This window comes from Oryza glaberrima, chromosome 1, assembly GCF_000147395.1.
Source record: "Oryza glaberrima chromosome 1, OglaRS2, whole genome shotgun sequence".
Lineage (NCBI taxonomy): Eukaryota > Viridiplantae > Streptophyta > Magnoliopsida > Poales > Poaceae > Oryza > Oryza glaberrima.
The window spans coordinates 7981063-8001267 of NC_068326.1; the positions used below are offsets into that span (position 1 = coordinate 7981063).

Sequence of the window (20205 nt, forward strand, 5' to 3'; positions counted from 1 at the left end):
TATACTATGAGAAGTTCTATTTGTAAAATTTAGAAAAATGAACTAGAAACCTGAAGCTGTTTCTTCATATTCTCAAAAGCTGAGTACCAACCAGCTGCTTCTCAAAATCAATCTTAAGCTAATAAATCCTTAACAGTGTTTGAGAGAAGGAGAAAAAAAAAAGGTTGATATAATACGTAAAACGAGATGGGTCATTAGCATATCATTATTTAGTATTAGTTATTTAAAACTTAAAAATGGATTAATATTATTTTTTAAAACAACTTTCCTATAATTTATTTTGGAAAAGTACAAATTACCCCCCGAACTATTGCGGTCGACCGAATTATCCCCTAAAACCCGAAAATCAGACAACGTTCACCCCCTCGACCCAATCCAGAACAGTTTTGTCCTACGTGGCGTACCCGTGGCAGTCCAGTTAGAATTCTATTTGTATAAAAGCGGGACTCACCTGTCATACTCCTCTTCCACTCTTCCTCTCTTTCTCGTGGGTCGGCGGCAGGTGGGGGACACGGAGCGGCGGCGGCGGGGGACGAGGAGGCGGCGGCGGCGGCGGCTGCGGCCACGATGAGCAGCTGTCGCCTTGGTGCGGGGATGGACGGAGGCAGGGGCGGGCGGTGGGCGAGCGTGGACGGCGGACACGGAGGCAGCATGCACAGTGCGCGGAGACCCTCCTGCGCCGGAGGGAGTTCACCGCTCCCTCCTCTGTGTCCCGCGTCAACTGCCGCCGCCTCCTCGTACCCCGCCTGCCGCCGACCCGTGAGAGAGAGAAAGGAAGAGTGAGAGAGAGAGGAAGAGTGCAAGAGGAGTATGACAGGTGGGTCCCACATTTTTTAAAAATAAAATACTGACGGAACTGCCACGCGTACACCATGTAGGACAAAACTGTTCTGGATTGGATCGAGGGGGGTAATTTGCCCGGTATTACAAGTTCAAGGTGAACGATGTCTGGTTTTCGAGTTTAGAAGGGTAATTCGGTCGACCGTGATAGTTCGGGGGTAATTTGTACTTTTTCTTTTTTTAGAAAAAAAGGCACATCGTTTAACAATTCGGAAACGTATGCACGGAGAACAATAGAAATCTAATATGTTTAGCCCCGTTTGAACCTAAATAAGATACGTATTTTACTGATTTTTTGTTAGAATATTTTTTAAACTACTAAATGCTAATCTTGTTTGCACTACTAGAAAAAGCATTTTTTAGGCGGCCAAAAGCAATTTTTCCAGACGGAGGAGAGGACCGCCTGCAGACCAACGACACGATTTTCGCAGCCGGGGCAATGGCCCGCCTGCGAAAATCCAATGAAAAAACAAAAAAAAATGGCCTCGTCGCCGCCGCCCTCCCCTGGCCTCCCTCCGGCCGGATCTGGGAGGGGAGGAGAGGGGAGCCGCCGACGTCGCCGCCCACGCGCGTGCCTCGTCGCAGCCGCCCTCTCCCAGCCTCCCTCTGGCCGGATCTGGGAGGAGAGGGGAGGGGAGCTGCCAACGTCGCCGTCCACACCGCCGCCGCCCTCCCCCGGCCTCCCTCCGGCCGGATCTGGGAGGGGAGGGGAGGGGAGCCGTCGCCGCTACAGCGGGAGCCGCCAACGTCGCCGCCGCAACGGGAGCCGCCGACGTCGCCGTCCACGCCGCCACCGTGTCCGCGCCACCGGTGGAGGGATGGAGGGGATGGGAGGGGAGGGGGAGAGAGCTGAGAAGCCGGTAGAGGGAGAGAGAGAGAGTTGAGAAGATTAGTGTTGAGGGAAATGAGTGGTGGGGAGGGGTTGGAGGAGTAGATAAGTATCAAAGTTTTTTTTGGTAGGTACCATTTTTTCAGGCGGACCACGTAAGGTTCGCCTGTGAAAATAGGTGGTTCGTTTGCGAAAATGATTTTCGCAGGTGCCGCTTAAGTGCTCCGTCTGTGAAAACAGCGAACTTCACCCCGATTTATATTTTTGTAGGGGTCATGTTCGCCTGTGAAAAAAAGACTCTCATATCAGGAAAAATGTTTTTTCTAGTAGTATTAGCTTCGATTTGATCTAAAGTGACTTGCATTGGAGTGTTATTTAGGCCGGTGAGTGATATTTGTTTCTTTTGTTACGGTCATTGATCTCCGGGGTTTCTTCGGACTTCTTTTTTGTTCGATTTAGAAAAATCGAATGAATGGTATAACAAATTATATATTGGGATAGAACCATAGATTGTGGAAGGACTGTTTCGAGGGGGAGAGGGCTACATAGATGGAACGGTCGCGTGGCCAACAGTGAACAGTTAATGAGACAACAGGTTAGTGGTAGCACCATCTAAGGACAAGTACAAAGGTAGAGACTGGTATGATCTCTATGTTAATTGTTACAGTAGTCAAGACAATACTGTCTCTAACATTAATGCACTAAAATAATTTCTTACTAGTGATCTTTCCTTTATTAGACTCAATGCAACGAAAAATTTCCTAATAAATACTAAGAGTTGACTCTATGTTGTTGTCATGCGTAGCAACCATCTTTCTTTTTCCTTCTCCCTCTCTCTTCCACGTCACCAAATATGATTGCATGACAATAAAGAGAGACCGCTAATAAAGACCATTGTACATGCCCTAAGCCTGCATGGAAGAGTATAGAGAGTAAGTTTGTCTTCTTTCGAACATTTCCTTAGCTAACTTTTATCTTCCGTTTTTACACGTACGTTTCCTAAATTATATTTGATCCATTTCCAAAGTTTTTTAAGCTAATATTTAATTAATTATACGCTAATTTATTGTTCCGTTTTACGTGCTGAAGTGAGGGTTCCAAATCCGTAGTAGCGAATGCAGCTTAATTAAATGGGGGTGTGCGATTGGAGTGAACCCCTTTGAATTGGAGGAAAAACATAGGAATTTTGGAGGATTTCAATCATATAGGAAAATTTTCTATAAAGCCCTTTGAAACAAAGGATTAAATCATATCTAATTCTTTGAAATTCTTATGGAATGGACAATCCTATAGAGATTTTGGAGGAAATTTAGCAAGAGCTTCAACCTCTTGGTAACTTTCCTTTGAGTCTATCTCTCTTATCCAATTCCTGTGTTTTTCCTGCGGTTCAATCAAACAGTCATTCCTGTGTTTTTCCTGCGTTTTGCAATTCTCTGTTTTACACTTACATTCATATCAAAATCCTACGTTTTTTTCAATCCCGCGATTCAAAGAGGCCCTAAGTAAGAAGTGGAAGAATTACCTCTCCCTCCATTTTATATTATAAGATTCTATTTGATTTATCTATCATAAGTTTAATTTATCCACGTTTGTCCAAGTTTTTATGAAAATGTAGCAGCATTTCAACATAAAATGAATATACTAAAAAATATATTTAGTGAAATCAATTCGGTGTTCTACGTATTGCAATTTTTTTATATAAAGTTAGTTAAATTCAAACAAGCTTGACTTTAAACTGAAAAATTCTTCAATGTCTAAGTATCTGGACAACATAATTTTTTTCTCATAATATACAGGCAAACCTTCTAGAAGCGTGGTAGTCTTCACAAGTTCACATTGGGGAAAAAACGAAATATGGATATATATGGTATCTTTTGAAATATTAAACTAACAACCGTTATTATCTCGCAGAGTACGGCTAAATATGGAGTACCGGGCGTGATGGAAAACGGAAAAAACATACTGTATTTTGTCTTAAAGACACGACAGGAGTATAGGACCATAGTTTCACTGAATGCTTATCGGTTTTGTAATATTGATGTCGTCAATTTTTGATGTGACATTTATCTATTCATCTTATTAAAAATATAAAATATTATTTACTTATTGTTAACTTATTTTATACTATAACCTTAACATATATTTTTCATATTTATACTGAAGTTTTAATAAGACGAGTAAGACGAATATTTAAACAATTATGTGAAAAGTTAACGGTGTTGTATATAAGAAAAACTGCGGTAGTATCATTTATAAATGTAAATCCATTTCTTTTTCCCTTGATTGCACGCTAGATCCGGTTCAGACAGAATTGATTGGGCAGGTGGCGAGAGGCCGTACTACGCCACATTGTCCTCCCCCTGGAAAAAAAGGCAAAAGGACAAGAGGACCAACAGAAAAGGGAGAGAGAGAGAGAGCAGGGCACTGCACAGTGCACAGCCACAGCCTGCACTGCAGTAGTGCAGTTTGCAGCAAAGGCAGTAAAGGGCATGTTTAGATCCATTTGAAATGGCAAATGGTAAATGGTAAAAGTTTTAGTATTGCAAAAATACTAGTTGGTGTTTAGATGTATTTTAAAATTTTGCCAGCACTAAAGTGAGAGAGAGAAAGAGAGAGGGAGTGGTCCCAAAGCATTTTTTGGCACAATTTACTACTATGGACTAGCAAATGACAAATGCCAAATTGCCAAGTTTTAATACTAGTGTTTAGATCCAAAATGACAAAAGATACTTTAAAATAGCAAAATTTTTGCTATTTTGGAGGATCTAAACAGGGCTAAAGGCTAGGGTAGTACCAGGTACTGGAGCACTGTAGTGTACTTCCTGTAGTAGCCCAAATGCCACAGTTTTGGGCCTAATTGGAATATAATCAAGCTGAGCTGCCATGGGCCACGGCCACTGCACGCTGAACAGCTCAGCGCTTTAACGTGCCAGGCCATCTGTTTACAGGGTTGTTTTCTTAATTAAGTGCCACATTTTTTTCTAAACAAAGGCAAGAGATACACATGACCCAAGAAAAAGTTCTCACTTTAAACACCATAATATTACAAACACTAAAAACACCTCAAAATCATTCCCCAAAGCTACATTAAACACCTAAAAGAAAACCAAAAAATGCCACATTTTACCCAAACATAGTCAATTGGTTTTTAGTCACAGACTACGCTCATCACATTTGACCCTATTTAGATGGGACTAAAACTTTCAAGTCCCTATCACATCGGATGTTTAGACACTAATTATAAATATTAAACGTAGACTATTAATAAAAACTCATACATAATCTTAGACTAATTCGCGAGACAAATCTATTGAGCCTAATTAATCCATGATTAGCCTATGTGATGCTACAGTAAACATTTTCTAATTATGGATTAATTAGGCTTAAAAAATTTGTCTTGCAAATTAGCTTTCATTTATGTAATTAGTTTTGTAAGTAGTCTATATTTAATACTTTAAATTAGTGTCTAAATATAGAGACTAAAATTAAGTCCCTGTATCTAAACACCACCTTATATTTTTTCTTCTTACCTAGCCACAGACTCTACTCGCCATATTTATTTTTTCCCCTTACCTTGCCTAAGGTGTGAACAATAGATCTTGGCCACACCTTAGCAAAGGGTTGACTAGGTGGTGTTGCATTTTTTTAAAACAACAGATGCTCATATAAATGTGCACGCAATCACTCTATCCCTTTGAGCACCTTTGAAGATTGTATCAGTATATCTTAAGATTCACGAAGTCACCTATCCCTATAAAAACCCGGGTGGATAGATTCCACCACGAAGAAACTAACCAATTAAGTTATACTCACTTCACGCCAATATGTGTTATATCTTTCTCTTGAGCAAATACTGTTACCTTTTTTTGTTTGATAATTCATGTGTTTCCATGGCCAAATTTAGGGCTCCTTGGAACGCATGAATCTTATAAGATTTTGGCAGGAAATATTTTAGCTCCTCCTAAGTTTTTCCAAAAAATCATATGCTTCAAGGGAAGCCTCATTGATCCTCAGTAGAGTCTTAAAAATCAACACAACGCTATATATCGGGGTATTTAACTTTTTGCCACTTTGAAATGTGGCAATTAAGGATTTACCACTCGCAATCTATGACATGTGTGCCTAGTGGCAAATCCTTAATTATCACTTGTAAGAGCGGCAAATAGTTAATTATTCCCTATATATATAAAGTTTGTTTGGTTTAGTAGCCCACCAAAATAACTCTAGAGTATTATAAATGAATTTGTTCGAATTGATATTAATTGGAAGCCAAAATTTATATAATAGCAAAGAAAGTTCTAGAATTGTTTCAAACTGAGCATGTGCATTACCCATCATTTGGCTTCAAACCAAACCATCGTATTTACTGCTCAAACTACCAAAACAATTGGTATGACACGTTTTAGCATTGATCCAAAATGACCCATTGTTGCCTAGCAGTTTCATCCATAACCTCCATAACTAACTGGCTGCCAATCAAATTTGATCAAAATTTATCAAACAATTGAATTTACTTCATCCATCCCATAACAACACAAGGGATTAAACCTTTTCTTTTTCCAAAATTAAGTAGCAAAGTCGTGATACAAAAGTGATAGTTATAGGAATATAACTACAAAAGTTAGTAGATAGGGAATAAATAGTAGAAAAGTTAGAAATTGAGGAATAAAATATCTTATATTTTAGGATAAAATAGAAGAGTAAAATATTTTATCTCGTAGAACAGAGAGAGTATGAGCTTAATTAATTTTATCAAGTGGTTTCCAGGTGGTCGATTTATAAGGCCGATAATGTTCCTCGCTGACTATACTCTTCATATAGCCCCAAGCTAGTTGCATGAATCATATAATACTATAAAGTTGATATTTATTGACTCTTAAAGTTTAACATGCAAGTGTACCACATAAACCCACTAGCAATTATTATCTACAATATTTTAAATATCATGTAAACATAATATATCATTTACAATTTTATTGTATTTCTAGAACTCAATATGCAAGTAATATCAAATCATTATCTCTACGTCATTTTTACATTATTTAAACATATACATATCTCGTAACAAAGTATACTAATTCAAATACTTTGACTACTAATACATACTGATGGCATCCGTGGATTACACCGTTGGTTTGTCAAGGAAAATACTTCTAATCTTCTATACAACATTTTCACTCTTTTACTATTAATCTTGAAGTCCATAAATGTTGCTTCGAGAGAAAAAAAATAACCCTGATGTCCAAATTAAAACAAATCAGCTCACCTTATATCTCCAGACTCGATCACAAAACTCTGATGGACGACGCGACAAAGAGAGCTTGGGAAGCAAAGGCATCGAGTAGTACACATGGCTGATCAGTTGGCATGCTTCTTGTCAAGCCGCGAGATATGGAGGGCTTGTTTGATCTAGTTTTAGATTCTAAGAAGCAGTTATTTGGTAGCCAGTTTCTGAGAATATGGAAAAACTCTGAAACCCAGCTTTTCCAGTTTCTGGCTTCTTAGTTCATTCTTCAGAATATGTAACTACAGATTCTCAAAAGCTGTAGACTGTTTGGAGCAGCTTCTAACAGAAGCAGCTTTTGGGAAAAGCTGCAGCTGACACAAGCTCCCCCGGAATGGTCTTTTGTAGCGAGAGTGATGTGGAGTGAAGCATACAGGGCAAAACATCCGTGAAACGGACGAACTAGTGTACTGTGTACAGGAGAGATAAGGTTAGGTTAAGGTTGAAGTTTATATGCAATGCATCAATTAACGTCTCGTTCTTTTCTAATCTAATTAAGACAAATTTTATCTCAGTTTTCGTTTACATACTTTTTTAAACTGCTAAATGATTTATAAAAAATACAGACTAACGACATCCGCTCCTCAAATCTTAAATAGACCCCACCACAGATGCTTGGACTAAATCCCCCTATCACGTGCGAAAGGGCCTATAGCCTGGTGGTTACAAGAGTCTCAGTAACACCATAGGTCTTGGGTTCAACTTCACATGGGAGCAAATTTTTCAGGATTTAACGGCTTTGTGCTTTCAGTGGTAGGCGATGTACTCGTCGACAGCGAGGCGCCTATGGTGACTTCGTTAATCTCCAGGATGGATTTGCCGACCCAGTATTCAAAGATGCTCATAGGGGTAGCGTTTGCGTGCGTGCATTCATAGGGGTGAGTGCGCATATGTTGTGAGTGTCTGCGTTGTATTGTATAATTCTCAAAAAAAAAAAAAAATCCCCCCATCATGTAGTTCACGCTAATTTACTGCTACCTTATCAAGTGTCGTACCAGTACGAGGTAGTACTACTATCTCTCTGCAGCTGCTCCTCCTCAAGAGGCGCGCGCGGCAATTGCAACAGCGGCGACAGCAGTCATGCATGGAGGAGGTGGTAGACGTAGAAGAGCACGACGAGGAGGCGATCGTCGTGGGCGCCAGCGTGGCGCAGCTGCCTAGACCTCCCAAGCAGTACCGCACGGGTGATGGTGTCCGCTCCCGCCTCCACCGCAAGGTCCGGGAGGTGCGGTTCGACGCCGTCGACCTTGCCACCAGTAACTTAGAGCGGTATGTGGCGAGGTACCGCCGCCGCCAGTGAGAACGATGAGCAGGTGGTCCTCAACATAACCGGGATCGATGGAGACGTTCTCAGGAAAGACGATGCACGCCGCTGACTACATATTTTGGTTGTGTGTGTGTGTGTGTGTGTGTGTGTGTGTGTGTGTGTGTGTGTGTATATATATATATATATATATATATATGATAGAATGTATGTAACGTTCTTGTGGTGTTCGGCTTGGATGTAATATGGGGTGTTCAGTGTTCTTGTGATGTTCGGATTAAGATCTGAGCTGAGTGAGCTTGATCTGAGCGTAGTGGGGCTAAACGTGATATGGGCCTAAACTAATCTAGGAAGAGGATTGGAAATTGTGGAGCGATCTGGGAGGAATTGGAAAAAAAAAAATCGTGCGCACTACTCGGGGAGGGAATCAGACTTTTTTTTTCGTTTTTTTCTTCCCTTTTTACCATACAATCATGCTTCTTTTTTTCGCTCTTTTTTAAAATAAATTTAGATTGACGACGGAAACCTCGGAAACCTTTTTAATTTTTTAAGTAGTAGAGATAGAGATAGAGATAGAGATAGTGATGCACATATTAAAAAAAAAGAAAAAGAAACCAAAAATAAACTAGAAATGAAAAAAAGCTATCTGCAAGGAGGCAACAGATTGAGATCCTCTGCAATCAAATGCATGGTGTCTTTGGGACCACATGTTAATAATAAAGTCACTTGACTTCTTCAAGTGTAGAGGATTCTGATCCGAGGCGCCGCCCCCTCCCTTCCGGAGATGACCGGGGAGACACCCCCGGAGTGAGGGGGAACGATTAGCTTTTTCGCATGAAGGGTGATTGACTGCTCGTCCGTCATCCATGCAAGGGATAAGAGCAGGTACAATAGCAGGCTATTAGCCAGCTATAAATATATTTTAATAAGATAAAAGATGAGAGAGGAGCAGCGGGTTACAGATCTGTAGCCAGTTGCAGCACGGACTCTAAGACACAGTGTGTGTATAACATGTGGGACCATATATTAATAGTATAGTAAGCAACTATTGTATAAATTGGCTATTAGATGAATTGGAGTTTGTAATGGGCTAAGTTTAAGACGCCGCGGCCGCGCGCAAATTAAAAGGGGTTAATTCCGCGGAGGTCGGTAGGATTATTCGCGAGTTTGTTGGGGATCGAGATAGATTTCGATGAATGATTGGTTCGATCTGAGACTCCCGCCATCAATCAAAACCCTTATAAAATCCCCCCTTCTGTTCATCCTCCTCCTCATGTTGGTGGTTTGCATTGGCGACGGTGGAGAGAGCAGAAGCCACACCATATGCCACCCTCTTCCGCAGCCGCAGCCGCAGCTGCTTATGCTCGTCGTCTGCTAGCTCCGCCGCCGCCGCCGCCGCCGCCGCCGCCGCCGTTGATTTTGCCGGCTGCTAGCGAGCTAGATGCTCACTCTCGTCGAGAGCAAATGGATATCGTTGGCTATCGTCGTGCCTCGGTGAATCGAGACGTGATGATCATCAGTGGTATGGAGTACTCCCTCCATTTCAAAATATTTGGCTGATCATTCGTCTTATTAAAAAAAATTTAAGTAATTATTTATTCTTTTCATATCATTTGATTTATTGTTAAATATATTTTCATGTACACATATAGTTTTACATATTTCACAAATTTTTTTAAAAGACGAACGGTTAAAGATGTGCTAAAAAGTTAACGGTGTCGAATATTTTGAAGCGGAGGTAGTATGATATTGTTCTAAGGGACACAGCAACTTGTTGTTGTTGTTCGTGCTTCATCGACTCATCGTCACGGATCTTATTGATTAACGGCTCCGTTGGCACGGTCGTGACTTGTAAGAAAAAAAAAATTTCGATTCCCTTTCTTTACATCAGATTCGTACGATAAATTTTAAGATTTTATAAGAGTTTATTTATATCTATTCCATATTAAAAGGTGGTCAAAGTGGAAAGTAAATAAAAATTGCGCTTTACGCATGATAAAGTGTACATTGTTTCACTTTGCACTAAGTTTAACACATATTTTTACTTTACACCAGGGTTCACTGATTTAGGTTTCACTTAACTACATCATCAAATATATAGGATTTTCATGACATTTCATAAATTTTTTCAATGAATCCTCATCAAACATAGTCTAAATTAAAAAGTTTATTTAATAATTTTTAATCATATTTTACAAGATTTATGATACAACACCTAGTGTAAAGTGCAAAGTGAGAGTTATTTCAATATACTCTGGTGTAAAGTGAGTATATATTAAACCTGGTGCAAAGTGAAATAAGATACACTTTAGTGGTGTAATGTGTAATTTACTCTTTATTATATTGTCTTCCAAAGTGTGTAATTTGGATAATTTTACCATATCAAATTACTTTATATCTTTTCATATACGGGAGTGTTAAATTCGTTTAATTTGGGAATTTATCTTACTTGAGACATATTTTTTCGCCCAACATAAACCTCGTTAAAGACAGTACAATCTCGTATGACCGAGACAAAAACTTCGATACTTCAAACCGGGCGGCCAATATATTCTAATTTTACCTTGGCAGTAGAATAGAGCTTAACTAATTTCAAAATGGTTTACCAGTGTTTGTCTAGTAAAGGAAACATTCCGGCACAATCTATACTCATTAAAAGAGAAGGTATTAGTGAATTTGTCACCCCACCTCTTGTTAATCTTAAAACTTAGTTGAACTTTTTATCATTAGAAAACAAGCTAATTACATAGCTACGTATAAAACAAGCAAATTCATGTTGTGCAAGAGGATTGATAACACATTGCACAACATGAATTTTAATTTATTTTAGACAGTATTATAATATATTTTCTATTATCTTTGTAACAAAATTACAACTATCCGTTCATATTGTATTAGGTGATATTAGTCTCCAGTTAAATACTACCTCCGTCCCCTAATATAAGGGACATTCACTATTTTCTTATAACGTTTGACCACCCATCTTATTCAAAAAATTTGTGCAAATATAAAAAACGAAAAGTTGTGCTTAAAGTACTTTGGATAACAAAATAAGTCACAAATAAAATAAATAATAATTTTAATTTTTTTTAAATAAGATGAATGGTCAAACAGAGTAAGTAAAATGTTAAAATCCCTTATATTAGAGGACGGAGAGAGTAGTTAGTTATATTAGAAAAAAAGTAGGTCATGAACTCATGATGGTTTGTTACTTTGTTTGGTCAATCGTATATTGAGATGGATTGCTCAGTCTCAGATTATCCCTTAATCTCCATCATGTTACTTTGTTATCACCTTGACGTGTCAGCGTCATTGGTAAATTTAGTCGTCTATCGGACAAATCACCCTCTCTTTTTTCTTCATCTCTGATTAGAAAAACAAATCATACACTTTGACCAAATAAGCTTTTGAGACCATGCGTGATGTGAAATCGTTCTAGAAAATGGTAATTACGGCACTGATGGGAACGACCGCACATTTATGCACACGAGAAACTCTTAAATTCCGGTTTGCCCCTGGAAAGTAAGTTCAGTGATATCTGCATCTTTAAAATAGACGAAAGGGTACACATCCAAATGAATTCAGATAGACCAATGATGGCGAAAGGGGTCTTTAGTTTATATGGGATAAAATGACGAAATTGTAAAGTGAGATGATTCTCAAATTTTATGAAATATACATATATTTTTCGATATATCAACGTTTATCCGCTCATACATAGATGTTGCGTGTTTTTGTCTCGATGTATTATCGTACATCTTAGATCGGAGAAACACTTTCCTTTCTACCAGTTTGTAGAAGACAAACAACCTATCGCTAGCATGCGAGATTTCTCTAGCTTCACCAATACTTTATCAATTGATTCAAAATGTGGACGCTTCATTGCTTTTTAAGTGATTAAGCCATGTGGCTTTATTTCTGCCTCACCCTACTTTTTTGTCATGTCCATAAACCACACATAGGCACAGGCCCAACCAAAACAGGTTGTTAGCTAGTCAAGTTTGTAAGATCAAGAGTGGCCTCCAAGAGGTTCAGTCAAAATTAGAAATAACCAGTTTATCCAGGGATGTGAATGCAATTCTCACCTGAATTAAATTAGACCCCTAATTTAATTCTCAATTAACCAGGTACTGTACTAATAATTTTCTCCCAACATCCCCATCGATCCTGACTTTGTCTGATCCCCACTGTTTTTTCTTTTCCTTTTGGCCACTCTTTGATTTCTTTTTTCAATTCTATTGCGGGTGGAGACTTTTTGGTTTGGCCGCAATCCACCACCCCATTCCTATCCATCCTCCTTCAGCTTCTTCTTTGTTCTCCTCCTCCTCCTTGACTGTCCTAACAAAAAAATCGATTTTTTGTTCTCCTCTTGATGGTTGCTGCGACCTTCGATGCCCCTATGCGGAGTGAAATCTCCTGCTGGGGCGGCTAAAAGTCGGAGATTTTCTGTCTTTTTGATCCGTCTTTAGTGGAGCTTTTTGAGCCTGATTTATGCGATGGGCTTCTTGGCGTGCTTGTTCCCATGTCCTCAAGAGGTGAGAGATGAGGATGAGGAACCAAGAAGCGGCCAGAGAGTCAGCTCAGGTGGATTTAATTATTCTTTTTGTTGGAATTCGTTCTTATGTTCTTGCAATCTTGCTTAAAAATTGGAGTAGAAATGTTTGGTGCTGATTGGTTAGTGTCACTTGTAGCAGTTCTTGTGGAGCTAAATATGCTCTCAGGTATAAGAGGGGCTTTTCTTTCATGCAGTGGAAGGAGAAAAGAATCGAGTTATTTGTGATCTATTGATCTTAATGATTGTGCTGTTGGGTTCGGGATGATTCAGGCTGGGGTTGTACATTAATTTAATTTTTTATTTAGATACTAGACTTATTGTAGTCAACCATCAGGATTTTTCAATTGTTTGCTCATTTCCCCTTTTGGTTTGTGGTGGGAGCAATTATTTGTGCAATTCATCTGAAGTCACACGAGAGGATCCAAAATTAGAAGTTTGTTTGTAAGTTTGGACTTTGGAGTGCGTAATTTCACCGGGAGAAGAGGATAGAAAGAACATGAATTAGTTTAAGCGGAATTAAAATTATGAAGAAGACGAACACTGTGGTAGAAAAGGAAACAGTCTGGGTGGACTCGAAGAAAATCGCTAATTTTCTACTATTCTTGTTTTCGATTTCCAATTCTGTTTCTCTTTCAGGATGTATCGAGTCTATCTTCATTAACAGTGGACGTGTTCTTTTCTTCCCTTGAAATTTCTCAATAACAGTGGAATATTCAAAGTCGTCAGAGAGTTGCCCACTGAAGACTGAAGGGTCGATAGATATGGTTGGAATTCGGCAAAATAAGGGGCATGGTGAAGCAACGATCTTCACTTTGCGCGAGCTTGCTGATGCTACCAACAACTTCAGCACGGAGTGCCTTTTGGGCCGAGGAGGATTCGGCAGTGTGTATAAAGCATTTCTCAATGATAGACAGGTTTGTATTTTCTACTCAAGCACTCAACTCCTTATGCACTTCGAGTCCCAAGCTATGCCGCGAGCATGAAACAAGCTTTTTCAACAACACTACTTTGAATACTTTGTGATATTGATAAAAGAAACTGTTCCTTTGGTCAAAATTGATGGGAATGCTTAGACTATTGATGTTAACAGAAAGTATTGTTATGCTATATACCCTTTGTATAAATTTCTAATTTGGTTCCAGCATTTGCTGCATCACAGGTTGTTGCAGTTAAACAGCTTGATCTAAATGGGCTTCAGGGAAACAGAGAATTCCTTGTGGAGGTTCTCATGCTCAGTCTCTTGCATCATCCTAATTTAGTCAAGTTGTTTGGTTACTGTGTGGATGGAGATCAGCGCCTGCTTATTTATGAATATATGCCATTGGGATCACTAGAAGACCGCCTTCACGGTTAGTATTTTATTGGAAATTGTATAATATCCTCTGTTAGCTCCTAGAAAAACCTGAAAGTTCCCTAAGAATCTGTAGTTGTGTTAGAAAACATTTTATATTTTTCATTGTTACATCATCGTGATTTAAAGCACATCTAACCACTTGAACATGGTGAAAAGAACTGTCTTCTAGGTGAGAAGAAATAAAAAAAATAAAGAGCTGATAATTTGGCACCTCTTTCAGCATTTTAAAGATCAGTAGCTGATAGTACATAATAACTTCAATATAGAAAGAGTTCACAACTTCTGTACTTTTGGATTTCCCTGAATTCGAAGTGTGTTTTCTGCATTCTATCTTGGCAAAGAAAACAATTGGTTTTCTTCAATGTTCCATCCATCATATTTTCTAAATTTGAATTTCTATTATAATCTGTTGTATCTGAAGATGGCTTGAAGTAATTCCTTTAAATGATAAACATCTCAACCTTTTACCTTCAAATGGCTATTACTATGCCTTGCTAAAACATCATTTGACCTTTTTATTATGTATGATGAAGGTGCTATTGTTTTTGGCATTGAAAATTATTATCCAGTATTTTGGTAGACCTGTCTAGGATCCAGATTAGTTTTGTTTCCATTGTCTTATGCATCTGATCAAAAGCTAAAGCTAGCATGGAATGTTCAACTTTAGGCAGATCTGTCTAGAATTCAGTGAGGATTCGAGGGCATAACTTTTCATAACCATCCATAACCACTTCTTTTTTTTGGTTTGACGAGAGGACCCTGCAGTGTATATTCAATAATAAAGAGATAGATTCAGCATGTCGCTGTTTATCACCCTTCATGTCCGTTTCTACCACTAGACCACATGGTTCAAAAAGAATTAAAATTGTTCTTTACATTCCAGTAAGCTACTTAATTTCCTTAAGTATTATTACTGGATACCCTGTTAAAAATTTGCTGCCGATGCTTTTTACAGATCTCAGACCCGGCCAAGAACCACTAGATTGGACAACACGGATGAAGATTGCTGCTGATGCAGCTGCTGGTTTGGAGTATCTGCATGATGAGGCCATTCCAGCAGTTATTTACCGGGATATTAAACCGTCAAACATTCTTCTTGGCGAAGGGTATAATGCAAAGTTGTCTGACTTTGGACTTGCTAAACTTGGTCCTGTTGGTGATAAGACTCATGTGACAACTCGTGTCATGGGGACACATGGTTATTGTGCTCCTGAGTACCTCTCTACTGGAAAGCTTACGATCAAATCTGACATTTATAGTTTTGGTGTGGTCTTTCTTGAGCTAATTACTGGACGAAGAGCGCTTGACAGCAATCGGCCACCTGATGAACAAGACTTGGTTGCATGGGTATGTTTCTATCAATACCAGAATGTTACGAAAGGTCACAATGATCATATTTTCACAAAGAAAAACAAAATGAGGATAAAAGATGTATTGTTTAAAGGGCAACATTGAAACAATAATGGCGTACTGGAATTATAGAAAATGCTACAATACATTTTCTTCTGTGATTAATTTTTATACTACAGCTATCATTAACAACATTGTGCTGTGTGGATAAGGATCAAAAATGGTATTTGGTCGAAGTTAGTAACATTTAATTAACGGTGCAAGGGTGGGGGTACTGGTGCTATGTACACCTTTTCAAATATATAGTGTGAGCTATGTTCTGAGAACAAAGTAAATTATATTATTAATTAACCTCCCTGTATGCATCCTAATGCCTATGGAACAGGAAGTAAATGTCTCAATCTTGTGTGTCCAGGAGTTTCCTCGTTCTAGGAAATGAATCTTATCTGTTTCTTAACATACCCTCTCAGTAGCAGTTAAATGACCGTTCATCTAACTTATTGGGTGTCCTACTAAATTGGATCTGTCCCTTTTTCATCATTTGATCCCTTGAATACTATTATGTTTTTAATGTTAAATGTTCTATTTGTCTGCAGGCTCGTCCATTGTTCAAAGACCAAAGGAAATTTCCAAAGATGGCGGACCCCTCATTACACGGCCACTTCCCGAAAAGGGGTCTGTTCCAGGCTTTGGCTATTGCAGCAATGTGTCTGCAGGAGAAAGCGAAGAACCGCCCTTCCATTAGGGAGGTTGCTGTTGCTCTCTCTTATTTAGCATCACAAACACATGAAAGTCAGAACACTGCTGCTCGCCATACCCTGCCTGGCCCTTCTGTACCAAGAGTGCTGGATAATCAGATTAACCAAGACACTTCCTTGCCCAGTCAACATGGAGTTCATATGCCACCGCTTGCCGGGACGGATCACATGGTACAAGAAGTCAAGGAGAATTGCCGGAGCAGTTCGCATCGACTGGGAAGGGGCAGAGTTACCCCGAACGGCGCTGATAGAGAGCGTGCGCTTGCAGAGGCAAATGTATGGGTCGAGGCTTGGAGACGTCAAGAGAAGACGAGCAAAATGCGGTAATCAACGAAAAGCTTCTCGCTGCTAGCTTCATTTGATCATAGGAACAGAATTGACAAGGTATGCCACAGATTGCATACGTTTTGAAGAAACCGCGGACCGAATAATAACTGTTAGAAGACGATAGCGAATAATAATGATCAGTGAGTTCTTCTGTGGACCTACACCAGAGTGAGCGCTTGGGAGATTTCACCGGTGAAGTCTACTAAATTTACATCCAGACTTGTTTCACTACATACATGGATTCTTATTTCTCATCATATAGATAATTTAGCTTCTATAGGTTAAAGTCGCAGGAGGGGATATGTACATGTAAATAACCCCCTCATAACAGAAGTGGCAGATGCAGAGCATACATATATTTCTTTTCTGTAGTTGGATGTCTCTTGTGAATCCATGTACATGAGCTGGTACCATAAGTGCTACAGCTTATACATTTTTCAGATGATTCTTGGTGTTAACTCTCCCTTGCAATTCTCTGTTCTCATCATGCAGCACAGGTAAATGTGTGATAGATTTGTGAAAAAAAAACAAAGAGATGAGGAGAGATGCTGAATGGTGATGCTTTGCATAACAGGCATGCAGTGTGGAAGGAGATCTGTTCCTCTGCAGTGTTTGTTTCAGAGCTGTTGCTATTCATCCTTGTCATGCAAAAACTTTCTATAAACAAATTCCTTTACAAACTGTTTTAAATCATTTTTTTCAACTTTATAATAGTCAATGAATTTGTTTGTAGCCTCCAATAATTATCACAAAACCATTTAGCTATTAAAGTAAAGGAAAAAAAAAGGTAGGTGTAACCAGCAGAGGCTGTGAATCAGTCAGGGAATCGCTGTAAAAACACTGGTTTTTCGCATGTGGATTGACGACGGAGCAGTGGACGATTCTTAATTTGCTTAATCTGTCATTACATTATACTCTATATTCTAATGACGCCGTTGACTTTTTTTCTAACGTTTGACCGTTCGTCTTATTCAAAAAATTTATGTAATTATCATTTATTTTATTGTGACTTGATTCGTTATCAAATATTCTTTAAGCACGACATAAATATTTTTATATTTGCACAAAAATTTTAAATAAAACGAATGGTTAAACGTTGGTTGAAAAGTCAATGGCGTCATACATTAAAATACGGAGGGAGTATTTGACGCCGTTGACTTTTTTAAATATGTTTGACCGTTTGTCTTATTCAAAAAATTTAAGTAATTATTAATTATTTTCCTATCATTTGATTTATTGTTAAATATACTTATATGCATACATATAGTTTTACATATTTTATAAAAAAAATAAAATAAGATGAGCAGTCAAACATGTGTTAAAAAGTTAATGGTATCAAATATTTAGAAATGGAGGTAGTGTCAAACTACACGAATTAATCAAATTTTACAAAATTTATGTGGCATGGTTCAAATTTTCCCATTAATTAATTTAATCAATTGCTCGCTCGTGAAAACGACGTGGAAATCTGTGGTCGGACTTAGCTATGAAACTTCTCTTTTTCTTTTGAACGAAAACTTGCTATAAACTCATCAAATGACAAAACCTTTTTCACCAAACGATCATTGTAGAGCTAGCAGCTCTATGGAACACATCAAAATGCATTATACCGTTATGCACCAAGAGAAAACCGCTCATAAAAAATAACACATGAACCGTGTATTACTTCTAGGAGATCACACAAACAACTGTTATTCAATAATACTCCATCCATCCCAAATTATAAAAGATTTCGGATAAATGTGACATATTCTAGTACTACGGATATAGATATAAAATTTATCCAGATTCACAGTAGATGTGTCACATTCATTTAAAATTGTTTATATTTTGGTACAGAAGGAGAAGTGGTTTATGTTGGTGTTGATGTAAAAAATCAAATTTTATCGTTAACAGTTGGGTCACATAAACCACTATTATTCAAAGAAATCAATACAAAGTAACTAACCCATAAGCCTGTAAGATGCAATGAATCTCAAATAAATATCCGTTGTTACTATATACAATATATATTGATACAAATTACACAACAATTCTACAGAGAGACCACCGTTGCCACTTGCCACCAACAACTCAACTTTTATGAACTGCAAAGTCCTCCAAGACATGCCCTGATCAAACAGAAAATCCTTCACATATATTTCTACACAAGAACACGTTAATTAATTACTCCCGAAAACATGAAGAAGAAGAAATCACGAGCTAGCTTCATCGCACGGACAAAAGAAAAAGAAAAAAAAAGGAGAAAAAAAAACACAAGAACTAAAAGCTTAGAAATCAAGCTCGACCTGCACCTGCAGTGTTGTTCATGGTTTCACTCGCCGGCCGGTCAGTCAGTACACGCAGAAGCCGCGGCGGCGCGGCGGCGGCGCGCCGCCGCCGGCGAGCAGCATGAACATGATGACGACGATGGCGACGAGGAGGATGCCATTGAAGAGGTTCTCGTCGATGACGAGAAGGCACACCTTCCCCATGAAGCCAAGCTGATAATTTGCTAATGATCTCCTCCGATTTGATTAATTACTTCGATGGCGAAGAAGCAGATCGAATGCTAATAATGATCTCTCTCTACACTAATCATCTTACTCTATTTATATCGACTTATCGAGGTGTGTGTGAGAGAATGGATGCTTTCTGTCTCTCTTTCTGGGTCAACTTCCAGAACCAAGTCCAGTTAGTTTTAACTAAATTGGTAATCTCGATTAGCAATAAAATTATGTGATTAGCAAAAGTAAAACACGTTTTTTGCAGTTAGGTGATGCGTGGTTAGTGTATTTTATGGTGTGTGATCACGTAGTGGTTGTGGTCTAACCGTGTGACGAAATGGTACGGCGTTTTGGTTGGTTTTTGCTCGAGTTTGGTGGTATTTCAATTCCGGGCTGAATTGTGGGAACTGTTCATTGACATATCAAACCTAGATAGTGGGAAGATTTCATTGGAGATTATATGTAGTTGGTAGTTTATACTTTGAAAGAGTTTTTTTTTAGTGTGTGTATGGACAAAATCACTCTTGATAGAGGCCAGTTCACCGAACATAACAAGTACAAGTATAGTCATCAAGAAAAAAAAGTTGATTGGTGTTTGATTCGAGACAAATCTAAACATACTTCCAGCTGTTTTTAAAAAAAAAAAAATTGGAGAGGAAATCTTTCCAGGTGTTTATTAAATTTAGAGAAATGGAGAAAATAAATTTCTTGTGGATCTTTCCACTTGTAACTTGTCAGTCTCATGGACCACACGTCTCTTTTATTTATTTACACCTGTCTAAATAACTGTTCTTTTGTATTCATGGATCACATGAAATCGCCAAGAAAAATCACTCCCCTAGCAATTTGACAAGGACGTAGCTAATTAATTATCATGTATTATTATGGAGAAAAAGGTTGGTGTGGTACGATTATTATTATCACAAATTTCATAGCACATAGGCAAGTTGCAACAACGGCTTGAAGAAATTAAATCCGGTGGCATGTGCGTATACAATCCTCATTATGTCACACCGTTGACATCATAAAAAATGTAAAAAAGAAAAATCATCTAAAAAAAGATGACATGAGATCGAGTTGTAATTACAAAAATATATGGTGCAAAGCACGCTTGAACAAACATATACCCTGCGTTTGATCTTGATCGATCCCTACCAT

The 20205-nt window shown here is 38.5% G+C and overlaps 1 protein-coding gene and 1 long non-coding RNA gene across 3 annotated transcripts; one reads left to right on the forward strand and one right to left on the reverse strand.

The window, feature by feature from the left end:
• Positions 1-12455: 12455 nt before the first annotated feature.
• On the forward strand, positions 12456-17019 carry LOC127784169 (probable serine/threonine-protein kinase PBL7). 2 transcript variants are annotated; one of them, XM_052311366.1, is made up of 5 exons: positions 12456-12801; positions 13478-13686; positions 13932-14121; positions 15082-15473; positions 16073-17019. In XM_052311366.1, the coding sequence occupies exons 1-5, from the start codon at positions 12714-12716 to the stop codon at positions 16559-16561; spliced, it is 1368 nt and encodes a 455-aa protein (XP_052167326.1). In that variant the 5' UTR covers positions 12456-12713; the 3' UTR covers positions 16562-17019. The 2 variants fall into 2 exon arrangements, with proteins under 2 accessions (XP_052167326.1, XP_052167331.1); XM_052311371.1 differs by having other exon boundaries at positions 12457-12801; positions 13409-13686.
• Positions 17020-18505: 1486 nt separating this feature from the next.
• On the reverse strand, positions 18506-19192 carry LOC127760069 (uncharacterized). Its single transcript, XR_008015043.1, has 2 exons — positions 18856-19192; positions 18506-18704 (listed from the first exon to the last, which is right to left on the reverse strand). It is a non-coding gene; the product is annotated as an uncharacterized LOC127760069 (long non-coding RNA).
• Between the last annotated feature and the right edge of the window lie 1013 nt (positions 19193-20205).